At 37.5% G+C, this 22,704-nt stretch overlaps 1 protein-coding gene across 1 annotated transcript; it reads right to left on the reverse strand.

Annotated features, from left to right (window-relative positions):
- Positions 1 to 664: 664 nt before the first annotated feature.
- On the reverse strand, positions 665 to 22,345 carry LOC121388361 (cysteine desulfurase, mitochondrial-like). Its single transcript, XM_041519659.1, has 13 exons — positions 22,149 to 22,345; positions 19,567 to 19,664; positions 19,016 to 19,132; positions 17,519 to 17,656; positions 14,979 to 15,077; positions 13,887 to 13,980; positions 12,590 to 12,724; positions 11,439 to 11,596; positions 8,593 to 8,698; positions 7,425 to 7,506; positions 4,886 to 4,969; positions 3,586 to 3,675; positions 665 to 2,111 (listed from the first exon to the last, which is right to left on the reverse strand). The coding sequence occupies exons 1-13, from the start codon at positions 22,258 to 22,260 to the stop codon at positions 2,048 to 2,050; spliced, it is 1,377 nt and encodes a 458-aa protein (XP_041375593.1). The 5' UTR covers positions 22,261 to 22,345; the 3' UTR covers positions 665 to 2,047.
- Between the last annotated feature and the right edge of the window lie 359 nt (positions 22,346 to 22,704).

Below are 22,704 nucleotides of genomic sequence, written 5' to 3' on the forward strand. Positions count from 1 at the left end.
CTGCCCACACCATACCCCCGCCGTGTCACCACGACGTCCATCATGACGTCGGAGCAGAAATCGGGACTCGTCACTGAACCACACCTGTCTCCATCGCAGTTATTGTCGATGAATCTGGTCTGTCGACGCCGAATTCCTACCTCACGTAGGTGGTTCCGTACGGTCTGGTCGGATATCCTGCGCAAACCTGGTATTGCTGCGGCCGTAAATCGTTCCGAAGGTGGTGTAATGTCCTGCCCTGAGTGTGTGTTGATCCATGTTGCTGGTTAAATGGTGCTTAAAACATTTCGTCTTCCGATGGCATTGTGTTCACTGAGATGTTAATTGTCAACTGTCGGCCATACAGAGGCCAGGCAAGCGAACACCCTGCACTTTTTAAAAGACTGAATAAATATATCAATATTTTATGTCATATGTTGACTGACCTTAATTAAACTGTCATTTACGAAAGTTATAACCATTTTAACCTTGCGTTCTTTTTTGAAGAGTTATTTAGTTTACTTATTAACCCTTTTGTACGTTTTCCTACCATCACGTCGGTTGGTTTCCGTGACGGTCTGATGTCGGTATTCCTGGCGCAAACCTGGTTTTTTACTGAATAAATGTCATATGCTGTCATTTACAGACTTATTTTGTCTTACTGAATAAAGCAAAAACAACTCAATACTTCACAAGATATTTATTTTAAAGGTAAATTTCTTTTTCAAACAAATACTGGACAAAAGTTTCTTAACATGTTTCATGCATTTAAATGCAGTACAATGTAGAATTTAAAAAAAAAAGAATCTGAAAATTTACTTGTATACATGCATTAAATACTTTTTCTAAAATTCACTATTCACTACAGACCAGCTTATATAGCATTAGCGAATCTACAAAGTGGACAATATATTTAATAAGGCATACATCAAAATTCAATCTCAAAAATGTCAACCAAAACACATAGTGGAGCAATCAGATCTTGATATTAAGTATGCCTCTTTCTTTTTTTAACAACCTCAGTCCACATACACAAAACTGTTTCATAATTCAACACAAAATGTGCTATAAACTAATATTGTCACACGTGCAATAAAAACATGTTTAAGTCTTAAAGCCTAGTATTGACCTATCTGTCAAACGTGTTGGAGGATGTTGCACATTATCTGGATACCACAATTCTACAACATTCAGGTTACTAAAATGTTCATGTCTTTCGAATATCAGTTTATTTTTGTGCGTGTTCACATTTTAATAACAATATATAAATAATAATAGTACCCGGTAATATAATCTCGTGTGTCCAATATATTTACAAAACTAAGAATTGTGTTATTTTTCTAAACCCTTTGTTCAAAGAAAGTGGGTTTTTTCTCAATAAATTGCATAAATATCCATGGCAGATACTGGATATGATCAAAAGAGGGTTGGTGTTGTAAGCTAGGACTTTGTTGTGTGTGCTTGAAATGGTGTATTCTTAGGTATTAGTAACATTTTGAAACCGCACCCAACAAATCTCCACTATAATATTTCTGAGATGCATATATCCCCACCCCACAAATTTCCACCAAAGTTTTACAAGATTTTCAAAGTTCCCCCAACAGCAGTTTTGAGATTGCAATGTGCACCGTATAATTGTTACTCCCAAATGTACTTGGATAAATCTATAGCTAATGGGTTTGGGTCATTTTTTATTTTATTTTTCAAATGACGACACAAAAATAATATTCAACTGGTTCAATAATTAAAAAAAAAGTGTCGAAAACTTGAATCTTTCATTTATTTTTCTTTCCCAATATTTTTTGGTGCAAATTAACATTTGAAGCTTAGTTTTTTGCATTTTTTAATTGATTGAATGAAAACGTATTTCATTGCACAAAGAAGAAAAGGATCAGGCACGAAGTTTACTAACTTGCAAGACCCTCTCCTATTTAGCATGCTGTCGGGCAGAAAAGCTTGAGTGGCACTGTTCGTGTTTTTCTCTAAATTCACCCGGAAAGTTCTGTTTGAGTGGATGTGTCGAGATGGAAGGAAGACAATTGTAGTTGTTATTCTGTGGATTCTCTAGTTAGTGCTGTGACCACTTGATTGACTTGATATCAACTCCATCCTGGTACATCTCCCACAGTGGACTGGAAAAGAAAAGAAAGGAATGTGTGCATTTTGTTTTAAAGTTAGTCTGTTTTATTTAACAATACCACTAGAGCACGTTGATAAATTAATCATCGGCAACTAGATTTGTTTGTTTTGTGTAACGACACCAAATCGGCTATTGGATGTCAAACATTTGGTAATTGTGACACACATTCATTACAAAAAGCCTGTTACATTTTACCCTAACGTAGCAAGGGATCTTTTATATGCACTTTCTCCACAGACAGGATAGCACATACCATGGTTATGGTGCACTGGTTGCAATGAGAAAAAACCCAGTCAGTTTAATGGATCCATCAAGGAGGTTTGATCCTGCGATGTAAGCACCTTAAGTGAGCACTCGACCAACTGAGCTAATCCCCCCCACCTCAGCAACTAGATGTCAAACGTTTGGTCATTCTGATACCTAGTCTTCAGAAGGAACCTGCTACATTTTTCCATTAACAGCAAGGGACATTTCATATACTCTTTCCAACAGGCAGAATAACACATACCACATACTTTTAATAGATCAGTTGTGGGGCACTGCTTGGGATGAGGGAAAAGCCCAGTCGGAGAATGTGTCCAAGTTGGTTGGTGAGCACACTACCGCCTGAGCTAGATCCCACCACCTATTTGTAAAATAAAGCTATCTGGTGTTTAACATGTTTTGTTTATGATTGTACATCACAATGATTACACTATGGCTGGATTAATTTCAGGAATGTTATGCCCTTCAGCACCTTTTCAACTTCAGCTATTTTGGTGTCTAACCAACACTTAACAATGGGGGAAGAGAGAGACAGTGAGAATTAAAGTTAAAATTTGTTTTGTTTAACTACACCACTAGAGCACATTCATTTATTAATCATCGGCTACTGGATGTTAAACATTTGATAATTTGGAGGCTTAGAGAGGAAACCCCCTACATTTTTCTATTAGTAGCAAGGGATCTTTTATATGCACTATCTCACAGACAGGATAGCACATACAACAGCCTTTGATATACCAATCGTGGTGCACTTGCTGTAACGAGAAATAGCCCAATGTCCCAACAGAGCTCAATCTGGCAGGCACTTTACTACTGGGCTACATCCCGCCAAGACAGAGAAAGACGGACAGAGTGAGAGAGAGAGAGAGAGAGAGAGATGGAGGGAAATACAGAGAGATACACAGAGAGAGGAGAGTGAAAGAGAGAAAGACAGAGTGAGACCAAGAGAGAGAATGAAAGAGAGAAAGACAGACAGAGAATGAAAGAGAGGGACAAGAGAATGAAAGAGAGAGACAAGAGAATGAAAGAGAGAGACAGAGAATGAAAGAGAGAGACAGACAAACGAAGAACGACAGAGAGAGAGACCGACACAGACAGAAAGAGACAGAGACGATGACCAACAGAGACAGAGAGAGAGACAGAGAGAGAGAGAGAGAGAGACGAAGACCAACAGAGACAGAGAGAGAGAGTACACAGACTACCTCATTTCCCGGAGTCTGGTAACATGTTTGATACATTTGTCAGCAGTGTAGTCAATCTCCTGTTCGGTGGTGAAACGACCAATTCCAAACCTGTAAAACACACACAAATACAACAAACAACTTTAACTCATTCAACCCAAGAACCATGTTATATCGGACATCCCAGTGTTTTAAGTCATCATTCGCAAAATCAACAAATATAAATTAAAACTGAACTTGACAAAACATGTTTCATTATTAAGTCTCCGAAATGTAATTTCAAATTGCAGATTTATCACCATTTGGCTGGTTCACTACCGATAGCTTACATATACTTGCTTACCTTCAAAGTTAATTTATACCACATTGTAAGACTTTGTACCTGACAATCGGAACATTTAGCCCTTTTTCAATATGTCGCTAACATGTCAATTAGCATTCTTGTGCCGAGTCGAGCCTCCGATCATATCGGAGGCCGGACTCGGGACAGGCGTGTTCGAAACCCTAGTGGTATATGAGCAAGTTATCGGGACAGGCGTGTTCGAAACCCTAGTGGTATATGAGCAAGTTAAACTAGTTACCGAGTCAATTAGCATTCTTGTGCCTAGTCGAGCCTCCGATCATATCGGAGGCCGGACTCGGGACAGGCGTGTTCGAAACCCTAGTGGTATATGAGCAAGTTAAACTAGTTACCGAGTCAATTAGCATCCTTGTGCCGAGTCGAGCCTCCGATCATATCGGAGGTCGGACTCAGGACGGACATGTTCAAAACCCTAGTGGTATATGAGCAAGTTAAACTAGTTACCGAGTCAATTAGCACATCCCAAAGCTAACTTGTCAATTGGCAGAAGTATTCTGAATATATACTTGCATATTGGAGATGCCAAAACATTCTGACTGACTATAAACAGTTTATTCGGAACACCTCTACCATACATTAAAAGACTATCCATGAATGCCTCATGATCAATCAAGGATGTCAAATAAAAACATACCAACCTCGGTGGTGTCGTGGTTAAACCATCGGACATAAGGCTGGTAGGTACTGGGTTCGCAGCCCGGTGCCGGCTCCCACCCAGAGCGAGTTTTAATGACTCAATGGGTCACTACACCCTCTTCTCTCTCACTAACAACTAACAACTATACCACTGTTCTAGACAGACAGCCCAAATAGCTGAGGTATGTGCCTAGGACAGTGTGCTTGAACCTTAATTAGATATAAGCACGAAAATAAGTTGCAATGAAATCAACAAAAACATTTCTTTAAAGAGTTTTACCAAGTGTGGTAAATCACGTCTAAGCTATGTATACGTTTCTGTACCTGATAGATGAATGGGCAAGATCCTCGTCAGCTCCGATCGCTCTCAGCACATAGGATGGCTCCAACGATGCTGATGTACAGGCACTAGAAAGAAGGGAGGAAATGTGTTATTTACCTACGCATTCAACACAGTTTATTTACGGTTATATAGTGTCAGACATATGGTTAACGACCACACAGATATTGAGAGGAAACCCACTGTCACTTCTTGCACTACTCTTTTCGATTAGCAGCAAGGGATCTTTTATAGGCATCATCCCACAGACAGGATAGCACAACCACAGCCTTTGCTATACCAGTCATGGTGCACTGGCTGGAAAGAGAAATAGTTCAATGGGCCCACCAACGGGGGCACTAAAAAGAATGAAGAACGTATGTGACTAATTTTACTGGACAGGCACTAGAAATCTAGAAAAAAGAATGCATTTAGTAGTGCTGTACACACACTAAAAAAAACAAAAGAGAAGTAGGCATTTAGTTATATTGTGAAATACTGTGAACCGGGCTATCCCAAATACTGGTCTAAATGATACAGTGGTTTAGTTGTATCCCAAATACTGGTCTATTTACATATTACTTGTTTGGAAGGAATTTGCATACCCGTGAACTCAAACATCAAAATACTTTGGTTGAATTAACAAAAACCTCCGAAAAACAAACTGGAATGGAAAAGACTAGATTTTAAAAATAATTTCTGTAATTAATTTGAACAAGCATCAATGTACCAGCCATTACAGGGTTCGAACTTAACGGTCGCCCGATCGCCCCTGGCGACTGAAAACCCACAGTAAGGTGACCACAGCCTGGTGACCGATTTAAAAAATAATAATTTTTAAATCAATAATTAATAAATAAATAAATAAAAGTACAGCTATGCAGCCTACTTTGCACCATGAAAAAGTGTAGGTCTGCTTTTACATATAAACATATGCCCAATATAAGAATAGGTGTAAGGTAAATTAAGTGGCATGTAAAATTGGGCACAAATTCATGTCGACAAGATTCAGCCCTGGTTATGTGTACATGTCATAGATCGTATCCACTGAACATTATATTTTAGGGTTTTTTTTAATTATTATTATTTCATTGAGATGGGGTGGGGGAGGAAGGGGTCGGTTATACCAGTGCTCAACGTTTGGTGAACGCAAGCATCGTTTTTTGTTGGAAATTATATAATCAGGAATTATATAATCCTATTATCTAATTTTATATGAAACGCTAAGCGATTTCGCAAACCTAACACGTGTGTAGCTCGTGTCCTAACACGTGCGTAGCTCGTGTTCTAACTTTAGCTCGTGTCCTAACACGTGCGTAGCTCGTGTTCTAACTTGTAACACGTGCATAGTTCGTGACCCATCACGTGTATAGTTCAAAATAAATGTTTTCTCTTATAATCTGTTGCAATATTGTTGTGGTTTTTAAAAATATTATTCGGGCAAGTGAAAATAGATCACCACTTGCCCGGATGGCAACTAAAAAAAAAGTTAAGCGCAGACACTGCCATTATAGTGCTTGAATCATGAGTGGGGTCTGAATAAAATTAGGAAGACTATTTTTTGTGTATAGTCAGAGATGCTTCTCGATACATCTGAAACTAGCAACGTACTCTCCACAAGAGAAAAGGACAGATGGCTCATATTAAAACAGAGCAAAAAGGAAAGACATCCGAACCACACAAGCGAAGGAAAAAGGAGGAAGTTACAAGTTGTGACCAGAACAGGAAGGTATACAGTCGAAGATTTTTAGGTCATCCCATTGGTTGTTGGGATGTTCAAGACTACTATCCATAGGGGAATATGCATTTGTTTGAGGACAGATGAAGAAGGAAAAAAAATAGCAGCATAACTCCCCATTGTTTCTGATTTACTTTTACGGGCGAGTTGTAGTACTGATATAAATGGTGTATATGTTCATTAAAACACTGCGTGTATTAGTTTTATCGACATGTGACTAAATTTTCTCTCATCCTCATGTATATAGGACAGAGCTACCCCATGGAAGAAAGCCATGTAAGAAATTTCTATCCTACATGGAATATCACGCGCATTCGTTTGACATGACGTCGTTGGTAATATATGATGTCATATTAGTGTGAGATGGTGACATGAGGTTATTAGACACAGTTTTAAATTAATATTTTGTTATTAAAACCTTCATTATAAAAGCTGTCCTATTAATTTGTAGTGTTAAATTTTATTTAACACATGAAAGAGACCCGGCAAATACGATAGTGTAGTTTATTTATGATAAAATGGTCAAATAAAAAAAGTTACTTGTTCAGCCATCTTTGTCTGTTCTTGTAAAATAATGGTTTATTTATCGAATAAATGAGAGAAAAAGACTCCATCATATGAGTTCATGTGGGATAGAAAAAGTACACCCTCGGTGGTGAAAATTTCTACCACCTCGGGTGTACTTTTTCTATCCCACATGACCACATATGATGGGAGTCTTATAGTCATCCATGGGACTTAATTTGGTGGTAGACTTGAGTGTACACTTTATAAGCATGAGGTCTGATAAATAAATCATAAAATACCTTCCAGAAGATAAAGCAACATCCTTGAGTGCCATCAGCAAACTCTCGCCCTCCACATATGCGAATGAAAGATTTACACAGCCTGAAATAAAAACAAAATGTTTTGAATTCTTCATTAGAAACGATTGACTAAGAATGAACAGGGTGAATCAGAGGTGCACTATAAACCCAATATTATATGGATTTCCAGTGGCTTTGTTTTTTAATTTGTTTTCATGCTTGTAATATATCCAGTTATGACTTGAGCATGCTGACTTGGCCATGTACACACTTCATTATAAAGGCTTTACACCAATGTACTTCAGGACTGGATGTAGTCCAATGGTAGAGTTCTCACCTGTGTTGTGATGGGTCACAAGATCGATCGTCTTCAGTGGAATCAGATTGGGGTTTTTGTCATCCCAACTAGTGCGCCACAACTGGCACATGAAACGTAAGTCTGTCTCAGAGCTAGATTTGGCACTTGCCAAATTCACCAATAGCGAATTGATATTTTACTACAAAATAACTGGGTATCTATAAAATTTCGAAGTTTAATATATAATTTGGCAAAATTTTCTGCTGATCCAAAACTAGCCCTGTGCCTATCTGTCTCTTTAACCCAATACCTTAACTGCTGCATCAGCAAGAGAGGCCAGTAATTGGGAGGGGGTTACAACTGATGCTTATGTACCCTCCACTTGCCTTCTTTCTTTTTATAAATACCATATTAGATCCATTTTGTTCAAGAATTTTGTTTTTATTATTTTGTTTTATTAATGAAAGAAAGAAACAAATGTTTTATTTAACGACGCACTCAAAACATTTTATTTACAGTTATATGGCGTCAAACATATGGTTAAGGACCACACAGATAATGAGAGGAAACCCGCTGTCGCCACTTCATGAGCTATGACGATTTTTCATATGCACCATCCCACAGACAGGGTAGTACATACCACGGCCTTTGATATACCAGTTGTGGTGTTTTATTAATGAAGATTTTATTTAGTATCACAGCATAATTACCTAATAGTATTATATGTGATTTGTCAGTAACTTTTCAGAGATCGATAACAATTCTAAAGTATTAAATCAAGGGTTTTTTGTTTTTATGTGCTTCAAAGAACAATTAGTACAAACAGTTGTCAGTGAATTCAATAAATACATGGAAATTAAAAGTATTGACCTGCATAAGTATTTTCCGGATCTCCGTTTTGGATAACCTGTGGACAAGCTGCTGTTATCTTACTAATGAGTCTCTCAGAGAGTTTCCTTATTCTTTCACCATCATACTGCAAATAAAGACACAAAACATCAAGTACATCCATTCTACTTACTTGTAATTTAATCAAATCAAATTTTGTGGAAGTGATAACCGGGACTGAATTTACATTTTGGGGAATATAACAAGTGTTGCCTTTAGTTTAATAGCAAAAATCAGAGCACTGGAGATTTTCTGCAAACTGCTTCGTGACACTGAATTCTTTTGCAAATTTTAAAAATTATTTTTCTCAATTAAGAATCAGGGGTGGGAGTTGGTGAACTGTAAAAAATGAGGAAATCTAGAGGGGTCCCGGAAATCCTTGAAAACCTAGGTTAAAATCTGTGCCATCCGACACATTTTGGAGGAAAGGATGATTAAAATATGAGGAAACGCAATGTTCCATGACAGGAAAACAGCTGATCCGAGGAGAATTCACACCCCTGAAGAATAGGCTACATATACAACATATGATGTATGAAAAGGACATGATGGCAAACAAAGTAGGAACCCAAAAGCGTATTTCTTGCTGTCAACAATGACTAATTTTTGGGGATCAACGGCATGTAAGGAGGGAAATTACAACATTTGCTGCCCTTGCCATGGTAAAATTTGAGCTCTGTGATAACTATTACTAATTTCGTTTGTGTTGAACTGAAAAACAACATTATTTACTGTATTATGACCAGCCACAGACCAAACCCAAGCTCAAGGCTAGCTCTGCCACTCGCCAAATACGCCAGTTGCGAATTTTAAAAACAACTGGCGAATTTTATTTTAATATTGCGAAATAATCTCATGTAAAAAATGATATTTTGTTAAAAAAAATAAAAACTGGGTATCTACAAAATTTGGAAGTTTAATAAATATTTGGTGAACTTTTCTGCTGACCCAGAACTAGCCCTGCAAGCTTGTCACTAGGAGATTGGGGTCAAGCAGCCAATCGCTGAAATGGGTATTGTTTTTTAAAAAACGTCTTAAGAGCTGTAGGATAATTGATCACATTAGGGAGTTAGTTGGAAGGGAAAGAAAGAAAGAAATGTTTTATTTAACGACGCACTCAACACATTTTATTTACGGTTATATGGCGTTGGACATATGGTTACGGACCACACAGATTTTGAGAAGAAACCCGCTGTCACTACATGGGCTACTCTTTCCGATTAGCAGCAAGGGATCTTTTATTTGCGCTTCACACAGGCAGGATAGCACAAACCATGGCCTTTGATGAACCAGTTATGGATCACTGGTTGGTGCAAGTGGTTTACACCTACCCATTGAGCCTTGCGGAGCACTCGCTCAGGGTTTGGAGTCGGTATCTGGATTAAAAATCCCATGCCTCGACTGGGATCCAAACCCAGTACCTACCAGCCTGTAGACCGATGGCCTAACCACGACACCACCGAGGCCATGTACCTATCAGCAACAAAATAAAATTAAATATTGCCCCAATGTGTACAATAATATTGCTGTAGGCTCCAGTAACAGAAATCAACAGAAAGAACTTCACTATACAGGTAGTGTCCCATGGGGAATGCCTTTTTTCATGCTATGGAATTTACAATTTATATTTTTATGAATTTGTAAACTGCACACAAAAATAGCAGTTTTTTGTTATTTTCAAAACACTTTTACTTTTCTTCTTACATCAATCCAAACTGAAATTATTTACAAAACAAATTTTTTATAGAATGATGGACGGACTATAGGTTTTTAAAAATTATGAAAAAAATATTTTTGTTCATACATCATTCATACAAATCTAATTTGTGTAACTGTTTTTTGTTTGTGCATTAAATTTAGGACATTATTTACATGGATATGATAGGTTAGGCAACAAGGAAATGGGTTACCTAAATTAATTTTTACATAATCGATAAATAGATGCCTGTGATGGGAGAGGTTTAGAAAAAGTCAGTATACACAGGACATCACTGGACACTGTGAAAGGGGACAGGAACAGAAATCAACAAAGAACATTACTAAACAGGGTATTAAGTCACAGCATCAGTTTTTACATTGGCAATTACATTTAACTTACGATTTAAAAAGAAAGAAAGAAAGAAAATGTTTTATTTAACAATGCACTCAAGACATTTTAATTACGGTTATATGGCGTCAGACATATGGTTAAGGACCACACAGATACTGAGAGAGGAAACCCGCTGTCGTCACTTCATGGGCTACTCTTTCCGATTAGCAGCAAGGGATCTTTTATATGCACCATCCCACAGACAGGATAGCACATACCATGGCCTTTGATATACCAGTTGTGATGCACTAGCTGTGAAGAGAAACAGCCCAATGGGCCCACCGATGGGGATCGATCCCAGACCAACCGTGCATCGAGCGAGTGCTGTACCACTGAGCTACGTCTCTCCCCTACGATTTAAAAAGGCAGACTACATACTTCCGGCAGACTTTCTGAAAATCCTTACATTCATGTTAGTATATCAAAACTTCAGCTCTGTGTTTTTAATGTTTTTTTGTAAGTCAAATGAAAAGAATGGTAATTAATGTTACCCCAGCAACCTCTGAACCCAGGATTTAACGAAGGAAATGGTTTATTTAACGAGGCACTCAACAAATTTTATTTATATTGATGGAGGAAACCTGCTGTCGCCATTTCCTGGACTACTCTTTTCAATTAGCAGCAATGAATCTTTTATATGCACCATCCCATAGACAGGAAAGCACATACCACGGCATTTCATGTACCAGTCATGGTGCACTGGCAGGAGCGTGAAATACAGGATTTAATGAGTTCATACCTCTAGTTCTTCTGATGCTATTCTGCAGGCCGCTCCCATGCCAACAACAAGAGGAGTGGGCACAGTGCCACTGCGCATCCCCCGTTCCTGGCCCCCTCCGCTTTGTGGTGCTTCCACCCTGACTCTTGGTCTTCTTCGCACATACAGCGCCCCCACACCTAGAAATAAAAATAGAATACACATATACAAATAAACATTTACCTAGGTAAAAATTAAGTAAAGCCACTTCTGATTTTTAAGTATTGTCAGTTATTTCTTTTACATTCATCGGGGTATGAAAAAAAAGAATCATCTGCAAACTCTGTGAATCGGCAAAGCCGTTCTCACATAAGTTTGCAGATGATGGTTTTTGTTCATACCCATTTGAACGTAAAAGAAATAACAGACAATCCTTAATATTAAATTTGAAACATACTTACTAATAATAACATTAAAAATTCATATTTTGGGATCAATTCCCATTGGTGGGCCCATTGAGTTAATTCTTGTTTCCGCCAGTGCACCACGACTGGTATATCAAAGGCTGTGGTATATGCTATCCTGTCTGTGGATTTCCTCTCCAAGACTATATGTCAAAATTACCAAATGTCTGACATCCATTAGCCAAGTATAAACAAATCAATGTGATATAGTGGCGTTGTTAAACAAAAACAAACACATTTAAGTATGGTTGGTTATATGGCGTCAGACATATGGTTACGGACCACAGAGATAATTAGAGACAAAACCTGCTGCAGCTGCTCCATGGGCTACACTTTTTTTTATCAATTAGCAGCAAGGGATCTTTTATCTTTTATATGCACTATCCCACAAAAACGATAGTGCATACCATGGCCTTTCTTATACCAGCAGCCATCTACATTAACTTTTCCATCTAGGAGCGAGATGGCACATACTTGTATTTTAATATAGATAGTACGAAATCTTTTAGTCGCCAAATGAAAAAAATGGTCGCATATAAGACCAAATCAGTCGCAATGTAGAGGGCTGTACCAGTCAAGGAGCACTGGCTGGAACAATAAATAGACCAATGGGCTCGTTGACGGGGATTGATCCTAGACAGACTGCACATCAGGCGAATGCTTTACCAATTTTAGGGGTATGTCCTACCCCAAGAAATTTAGATGATATTCTCCACTGGAAATATTTACCTTTGGGACCATACACCTTGTGTCCGCTGATGGACATGAGATCGATGTTCATAGCATTCACATCCAGCGGGATTTTCCCAACCGCTTGAGCTGCATCAGTGTGGAAAAACACCTTCTTTGATCGACAGAGCTTGCCTGAAAAATACATCATTCATCATTATTTTAATTACCCAGTCAGACATTGAATTTGGAATTTTAAAAAGAAAATTTCCTCTCTTTTTTATGGATTCCAGCAGAATCATAAAAATTATATAGTGCAGATATTTCAGTATTTTATCTTATAATCGTATAATGATTCCAACCCAAAATCCAGGATATGTGGAAGCATGGAATCCTTCTAAACTCTCAGCTTGATTTTATATTCTCTAACCTTTCCACTGACTAATCTGATCATCACCTTTAGAACACATAGTTTTTTTTAGCAAGGAACAGATTGAAAAAGTTACCATCGTGTGTATATTACGTTATGCAGGAAGCAAACATTAAATCATTTACTGCTTTAAATGGGTGTACAAGGCAGGATGCTGCTGGGTTGTCAGGAAAAGTTAAAAGTTTGTTTTGTTTAACAACACCACTAGAGCACATTGATTTATTAATCATTGTCTACTGGATGTCAAATATTTGGTAATTTTGACATATAGTCTTAGAGAAAACTCGCTACATTTTTCCATTAGTATCAAGAGATCTTTTATATATATATATATACCATCCCACAGGATAGCACATACCACAACATTTGATATACCGATTGTGGTGCAATGGCTGAAACGAAAAATAGCTGGTTGTCAGGAAATACAGACATTTGGGTAAATAACTTAACAATTTTCTTTTTAAACATCAGACAAAATACTGAAGTTATCATTCAGGCAAATATTTTACACTGTGAACTTGAAAAATATACCCACCACAAAATATTAATCAACGTAAGGCTTTTTTCCCAAATCATCTTTCCAACAATACAATCAATAATAGATCATGCACATATGCCTGTGCCAAAACAGCCCAAAATGTCAGTACCATAAATGGAAAAAGTATGGACATCTATCTCATTGCAGTTCTAATTTAAAAATATATCATAAATTGCTCAATATTTAGGGGTAAGTATATATCATTAGGGCTGTTCTAAAAATTATCACACTGGAGAAAATCAATTGTATGAATTTATATTTATTATAATCTTTTGGTACAAACTGGTGCATAATTAAAATCTATTTTAGGTAAATGTGCTACATCCCCTCTACCCCCGCCAATGTGATCAAATATTGTACAGCCCGTAAGACGTTTTAAAAAACAATACCCATTTCAGCAATTGGCTGCTTCACCCCAATCTCATTATTCACGGTCATCACAGACAAAAGAGCGGTATCCGGTCGAATACTTTCTTCAAGTGTCTATAGAAACAATAATAATGTTTTACAAGTACAGGTCATACACAATGTTTTAGCTAGAACAAAAATATTATTAGTAAAAGATCTGGCAAATTTTGTTAAAAATTGTAGTCACTTCAGTTGTTATTACGGTAATCCAAAAAGTAAAGTTACAAAGTACAAAACAAGGAAATTAACCATTTAGTTGTATGGTGAAATTTATTATGAAATATTTACAAAATTGAAGGAAGGATTTTTTTTAATTTAACGATGCAATCAACACATTTTATTTACGGTTATATGGCATCAGACATATGGTTAAGGACCACATAGATATTGAGGGAGGAAACCCGCTGTCGCCACTTCATGGGCTACTCTTTTCGATTAGCAGCAAGGGATCTTTTATATACACCATCCCATAGATAGGATAGCACATACCACGGCCTTTGATGTACCAGTCGTGGCACACTGGCTGGAACGAGAAATAGCTAAATGGGCCCACCAACAGGGATCGATCCCAAACCGACTGCACATCGAGCAAGTGCTTTACCACTGGGCTACAAAATTTTATTTCAATTCACAACGGCTAATATCATATCTCTACCTTTAACTGATTATAAATAAAACAAATGTTCCTTAAATTATCTAAAGTGGCAATTTTGGAAGAAAATCATCATTATATTGGGGGAAAGGTGAGTTAATAGCAGAAATAAAATACAAAAGACAACTATTAAACTCACCAGATTTTAACAAATTATTGTATTCAGTTTTTACCATGTATAAATCTAAAAAAAGAAATATAAACATCTTCATATTCATAACAATAACTTTGCTAATAAAGGTTAAAAGACTTGAAAATAAAGGAAGGAAGGAAGGAAATGGTTTATTTAACGACGCACTCAACACATTTTATTTACGGTTATATGGCCTCGGATGAAAATAAAGGGGAAAATAAACAAGTGGTTAAAGGAAAGATAAACAAAGATCTTTAAAATGATACCTATAAATGTCAAAACATTTACCTGCATGTCCACAATTCCATTTGGTTGTACTGGCAAATAGGTGACCTCAAATCCCTCTGCTTCCAAAGCTCGGCATGAATCTAGCACGCATTTGTGTTCCTGAAAGAAAAACAAATCATAAATAACACAATCTGCAGTATTTAAAATTGTTATTGTTGTTGTTGGGGGTGGGTGGGGTGTTAAAGTCACTGACACTAGTTTTTAAGGTACATACCCTTTCTGGTTAATAAATGAAACTGTTTTGAGAAAAAAAGAAATGTTTTATTTAATGACCTACTCAACACATTGTATTTTCGGTATATGGAAAGGAAATGTTTTATTTAACGATGCACTCAACACATTTTATTTACGTTTATATGGCGTCAGACATGTGGTTAAGGACCACACAGATAATGAGAAGAAACCCACTGTCGCCATTACATGGGCTATTCTTTTCGATTAGCAGCAAGGGATCTTTTATATGCACCATCCCACAGACAGGATAGTACATACCACGGCCTTTGTTACACCAGATGTGGAGCACTGGCTGGAACGAGAAATAGCCCAATGGGTACAACGCCGGGGATCGATCCTAGAATGCTTTACCCCTGGGCTACGTCCCAGCCCCTTCAGTATATGGTGTCAAAGGTCACACAGATAAGAGAGAAAATCCACAGCCATGAGCTACTCTTTTCCATTAGCAGCAAGGGATCTTTTATATGCACCATCCCACAGACAGGAGAGTACACACCAGTTGTGTATCAAGAAACCCAAACTCTTTTCCATTAGCAGTAAGGGATCTTTTATATGCACCATCCCACAGACAGGAGAGTACACACCAGTTGTGTATCAAGAAACCCAAACTCTTTTCCATTAGCAGTAAGGGATCTTTTATATGCACCATCCCACAGACAGGAGAGTACACACCAGTTGTGTATCAAGAAACCCAAACTGTTTTTGTTTAACACCACCACTAGAGTACATTGATTTATTAATCATCAGCTATTGGATGTCAAACATTTGGTAATTTTGAACTGTAGTCTTGTAGACGAAACCCACTACATGTTTTCATTAATAGCAAGAGATCTTTTATATGCACCATCACTGAGGGTGTCTTTTTCGGGGGGTTTTTATATGGTAAACAAGAATCCTGCGTGGGAGGCTGGACGTAGCCTAGTGGTAAAGCTCTCGCTTGATGTGCGGTCACTCTGAGATTGATCCCATTCGGTTGGCCCATTGGGCTATTTCTCGTTCCAGCCAATGCACCACGACTGGTGTATCAAAGGCTGTGGTATGTTCTACCCTATCTGTGGAAAAGTGCATATAAAAGATCCCTTGCTGCATTAGAAAAAATGTAGCAGGTGTCCTCGGATGACTACGAGTCAGAATTACCAAATGTCTGACATCCAACAGCCGAGCCCAGTGGTAAAGCGCTCGCTTGATGCGCGGTCGGTGCGAGATCGATCCCTGTTGGTGGGCCCATTGGGCTATTTCTCGCTCCAGCCAGTGCACCACGACTGGTACATCAAAGGCCGTATGTGCTATCCTGTCTATGGGATAGTGCATATAAAAGATCCCTTGCTGCCAATCGAAAAGAATAGCCTATGAAGTGGCGACAGCGGGTTTCCTCCTTCAACACCTGTGGTCCTTAACCATATAACCGTAAATAAAATGTGTTGAGTGCGTTGTTAAATAAAACATTTTCCTTCCTTCCAATAGCCGATGATTAATTAATCAATGTGCTCTAGTGGTGTCGTTAAACAAAAACAAAAAAATAAAAGAAATTGATGCACTGTAATGAACATCCATAGGTGTAACCATAAACCCAGTTTCACTGACCTATGTATAGTTTATTAGAAACTGTTGTACAAATTTTAATGTATAACTTCAACACAAAAACTTATGTTGTTGCCGCCGGCGAAACAAACTGCTATCCAATAACTTAGGTCAGTGTCTTTATATCAATCTCTCGCATCAAATCTGTCGAGTCTATGTGGGAAAACAAAGGAAAGGAAAGGAATGATTGTCTAACAAAACATCAGCACATGGTTGTTTTCACACAAAATCTATATAGAAAGAGATAAAACCTGCTGCTCCTGCAGAACAGAAGCAACGAATCCTTTCACACATACAGGACAGCACATACTACAACATTTTATATATCAGGCGTGGGGCTGGTGAAAATGCCTGCAAACAATCCGTCACAAAACCAGGACAGTACATACCATAACATTTGATATACCAGGCGTGGGGCTGGTGAAAATGCCTGTAAACAATCCGTCACAAAAACAGGACAGCACATACCACATCATTTGATATACCAGGCGTGGGGCTGGTGGAAATGCCTGCAAACAATCTGTCACACAAACGGGATGGCATATACCACATTTTATATACCAGGCATGGGGCTGGTGAAATATCTGTCACACAAACAGGACAGCACATACCACATTTGATATATCAGGTGAGGGGCAGGTAAAAATGCCTGTCAAAAGAACAATCGTTTTAGATACAATTCATCCTCAGATAATAAGAACTACGATCTGTGACCTTGACCTCACCGTCTGTGTTGTGATGATGTGATTTTTCTTGCTCTTGTAGAAGCGAGCCACACCTTTCACGGCAATGTTGTTCGACTCGGTAGCTCCGCTTGTGAAAACTATTTCCCGTGGATCCGCATGTATTAGGTCTGCCACTTCCTAAAATGCAACAAAAAAATATATATATATATATATATATAAAAAAAAAAAATTAATTTTTTTTGTCAAAACTCAGTTAAAGTCTAGGCCTCTGACAATTGAAAATTTATGTACACTATTTATAATGTGTGTTTTGTGTTATTTTCCTAAACCTATTACGACCCATTCCTAGTATGCAAAACTAGGGTTGGGTGAATAAAACATTTATTTGCACAATTCTGAGTTGCCTTAAGTCAGGTGATCTAAAAATAAAAGTAAAGGTAAGATCTGTACAACTTATTATAATGAGCATCTTTTTTAATTTCCACTTTTCTAGAAAGGGCATTTCAATCAAGTCCCTTCTGGATTTAAATACGCGAGTACAGGATCTGGGAATGTGATATTATTTAAAACTGGAGAAACTCTCTATCACTATCATTGCAAGTAATTTTTCAACAGTTCAGATTATTTGACAGTTTGTTGTCAAATAGTTTGGACCATAATGGACACCTGCTAAAAGCATGCATTGAGACGAACATTCATAAAATGTAACTATAAACCAAGTTTTATTGATGTAGGACTTACAGTTTGTGAGAAACGAAGTTAAACATCAAACTAAAATGTTGAGGTAAGCTCAAAAGTTGATGCTGTCCCCTCCACTGCTGCCAAAAAAGTAATAACCATATCTTGCCTTTTACTTCGTAAAAACGAGATCAAAAAAGAAGAAAAACAAATTTGTTTTGTTTAACAACACCACTAGAGCACATTGATTTACTAATCATCGACTACTGGATGACAAACATTTGTTAATTCTGACATATAGTTTTAGAGAGGAAACCTACTGCATTTTTCCATAAGGTCAGGTCAGTGTTTAACATGCACATTCAGAGCAAGCTGTCCTGGACAGCAAAGGGGTGGAGTGGGTTATGGGGGGGGGGGGGAACCGCCTGCACTGGCAGGTGCAAGGGAGCATGCACCAGGCGGAGGGTGGTATGGTGCTATGGAATTTGGAATGTCCTGTAGGATTAAGGCAAAGAGAAAGGGTGCACAGTTTTGGTGAAGGAAATTAGGCTCAATTTTGAACAGTCCGACAAAAAGGAAAATAGGTAGCTACATATAGTTTTGGAAGATAAGTATGCCGAGAGTAGCTCGTTAAGTGGACCTAGTTGGTTGATTTTTCCATTAGTAGCAAGGGATCTTTTATATGCACCATCCCACAGACACGATAGCACATACTAGAGCCTTTGGAATACCAATCATGGTGCACTGGCTGGAAGATAGCAAAAAAGAAAAGAAAAAGAAAATGTCACAGCTTATAAATCTGTACAACTGTCCATTTTTTAACGCCATGTAACTGAATCTGATGTCTTCTTGTACTACCTTCCTCGCTTTCTCCATAGCGGCTTCACTCTCCCATCCATAAGCGTGTGTCCGAGAGTGTGGGTTGCCATAGAAGCTGACCAAATATGGAAGCATAGCATCCAGAACTCTTGGATCCTGAAACAAAATTTTATAATACAGGCTAACATCAAAATCTCAATGCCGATGGCACGAAGTTAAAGTCTGTTTTGTTTACCGACACCACTGAAGCACATTGATTAATTTATCACTGGCTATTGGATGTCAAACATTTGGTAATTCTGACTTGTAGTCATGAAAGGAAACCCGCTACATTTTTCCTACCTCCACCCCAACCCCCCAATCTTAGTGTTTTTAAGTTCTTTTGGTAACATATCTGATTATTACTATTAGTAAAATTGTATTAACTTAAAAGTAGGACTAGTGAATTTTTAATCGTGGCTAGTACATTTTTAAAATTGCTGATCTAATGGCTAGTGGATTTTATAAAAAATTTCTAGTAGCCCTGCATTAGGGGAGCAATTAATAATTTTTTGTGTTTCGTTACGAGAGATGGTTTAAGGAACAAATACCAGTGGTGTTGTGGCCTGAGCATCAAGATAGAGAGGTCTCGCATTGGGAGGAGGCAGATCTTTCCGCATTTCCTGTGCCTGACTGCCATCTGCTGTATCTACAATACAATAATTTTTTTAATTTAATGAACACTTTCTCTTCCATTCTATTTTTTTTCAGTTGAAAACACTGCATTAAATACCATACAACTTAAAAAAAAATTAAAATTAAAATCATACAACTTTCACCCATTCCAGCAATCATTCTTGGTCAACAAGCATAACATTTCTTTCTGCTCTTAAAAGTAAATCCCACTAAATTAACAGACATAATCGAAGACAAAAACAATTTCATTCTGTCATCTTTGTGCTGTATTGCTTCTGAGTTATTAAAAAGACTATTTTTGGTTCATCCATATGAACAGATTGCTGTCTGGTTTATAACTCACAACACAAATACAGCATTCTAGCATGTACCATACGTCACCGTGTATCACCAACTTTTTAAGTCTCTAAATACCACATGAGAACAAGGGTCGGTCAATACATAAGAGTCAACAAAACATGACTCCACTGTACCATCTTATTTTTATGAAGGTGACAAAAGGCAACAGATATTACATAGTCGACTCTGTCTGGGTATCAGCAATCTAAATGGTCCCCCTTCTGTCCCGGAATTGGTCACTGGCGAAGTCAGAGGTTAAGTCTGGGGTGGGCGTGCCTGAACCTCTGTGGATAGGGGCACGTAGAGTTCCCATTTCCATTCTAAATGGTCATAATTTGCACGACATGTAAATGACAACCCATATTGTGCTTGTGGGCATCTTATTGAAAACGCTGAACACTTTTTGAGCTACTGTCCTACTGTCGTAATACCCACGTCTGATTATTTTTATTTCAATTGTAACATATTATTATTTGGTGATCTGAACCTTAGTAACCAAGAAAATATCTGCATATTCAAATCTGTCCAGGACTTCATTATAAATAGTAAATGTTTTGAGATGACTTAACCATTCACTTATACACATTCTCTCTCTCTCTCTCTCTCTCTCCTTTTGTTCACTTCATTTACAAATATCTATTTATTAAATCTGTCATCTTGGCTTATGTCTTTGTATTTGAAAAATGTGGGGAGAGACCTTAATATAGGCTCATGCCTGTTGGCCAATCCCAAAATTGCATATTTAATGGTTAATAAACACTGTTTAAACCAACAAAAAATATCTAAGAATATACAATAAAATTAGCAATCTCCACCTAAAGCCACTTACTAGTAGGACCTAGCTATTTGGCACCAAATTTGCACATGATCAGAACAGTCAAAAAGTATTTTTGTGACCACTGATATTTTGTCTTCAATTGTAGATCTAATTGCTTTATAACACCCTAATTTCAGCCAGCCATTTTTGGCTAACATTCGCAAACTATTTTGACTGGTTCAGTTTAAAGTGAAGTGCATAAACCATCCTAGCGGATGTTTTTCTGTACTTACATGTAGTTCTGATGATTTGTACTTTGTACAGAAGTGGTAGTGTTCGTGACAATTATCTACAATGTACCATGGGTGCTAAATAATATTTACACTACCTTCATACAACGAAACTACATATATAATCTAGCAATGTCCATGCGATCAATTTATTTGAGGAAGATAGAAATAAAAGAACAGGTCAATATTATCCCACATTACGGGATTATTTTTAAAAACCTTTATTCTTTTTCAGCATACTTGAAATTTTTATTAAAATAGTATTCATACATGGATTGGTTCTCCAAAACAAATGCCCGCGATTGATTGTTGACAACAGTGATCCACGAGACTGACATTATTTCGATCGGATATATCTATATTTTTATCTGGTTCAGCTACATAAATGCCATGTCAGCTTATACATCATACCAACCTTTATGTATCAGATATTGAGGGGCAAACTAAGGTGTCAGCCTATCCCCAGTCGGCTAATACTGGGCAATATACGGTAACAACCCACCAACCAAGTGACAAATCCTAGCCTAATTATCATACCTTGTGTTTAAAATGAATTTGCATTCATATCTGTGGAGAGGCATTTATATACTCTGTTTGCCAATCTACTTCATTTATTTGAATAAATATTTCAAAAATAAATAAATCTGCAGGTGTGTTTGTGTGTGTGTATGTGCTGGCATGTGTGTATGTGCTGGGAACATTATGCAATTCACTACACAATTTTTAAATATTAAACTAAGGACGACGACAGTCACGTTTCGCACACTTGTTTTGGCTTCGTACACAATAAAGCATTCAACTGTAATGCACTTGAATGTGTTTGAAAAAATACCTTGTGATTAAAAATTTTACCGGTACCTTTACGAAATTTATTTAGTGTGTACAAAGGCAAAACAAGGGTGTGAAGACCAACTCGTCCACATTACTCTAATAAATTTTAATTTACTAAAAATATTTTTAATCAAGATTTTTTAAACAAAAGGTTCCCTGGTGTGTGCGTGCGTGTGTTTGTGTGTGCGTTCGTGTGTGCGTTCGTGCGTGTGTTAGTACAAATTATAACGGATTAGAGTTTATGATGGAAACATATACAATGAGATTGCAAACGGTTTACTTTCGGTAACATTCTGGGAATGTGTCACGCTAGTTTGAAGACACCTGACAAGAAATCTCGTTCCATCTGTGAGCATTCGAAACTGTGTATGTTTGCAAAGACGTGGAATCATCTTGGAGACGCGTTCTAAAAATTGGAAAATGAAATATTACACTAAAACGCAATAGGGTAAAAAATAAATACTAAACTGCGTCTATCTCCACCAGCACTAACTTTGCTCTCGTAGTCGAACCAGAATTTATAATTTAAAATAAGGACTGTTATGTAAGAATTTAATATTACTTAAAGGTTACTGATAATTAATATCACTAAAATAAATTTTAAATACACACTAAAACCTGAAATAATATTTGTTTAATTATGTCACAATGGCAGTAAAATAATGGAGCAAGAAGACCCTTCAGTAATCTTGGTTGGGGGGGGGGGGGGGGGGGGGGGGGGGTCCTGATAGTATTAATTACAAAATGTTATACTGGGGAGGGCTGGCTATAAAATAGCCACATTTGCATTGTGCATTTGTTGAATGGTCCTTAATCTGAAAATTAACCAGAATATT

Source organism: Gigantopelta aegis, chromosome 14 (assembly GCF_016097555.1).
Source record: "Gigantopelta aegis isolate Gae_Host chromosome 14, Gae_host_genome, whole genome shotgun sequence".
Classification (NCBI taxonomy): Eukaryota; Metazoa; Mollusca; class Gastropoda; order Neomphalida; family Peltospiridae; genus Gigantopelta; species Gigantopelta aegis.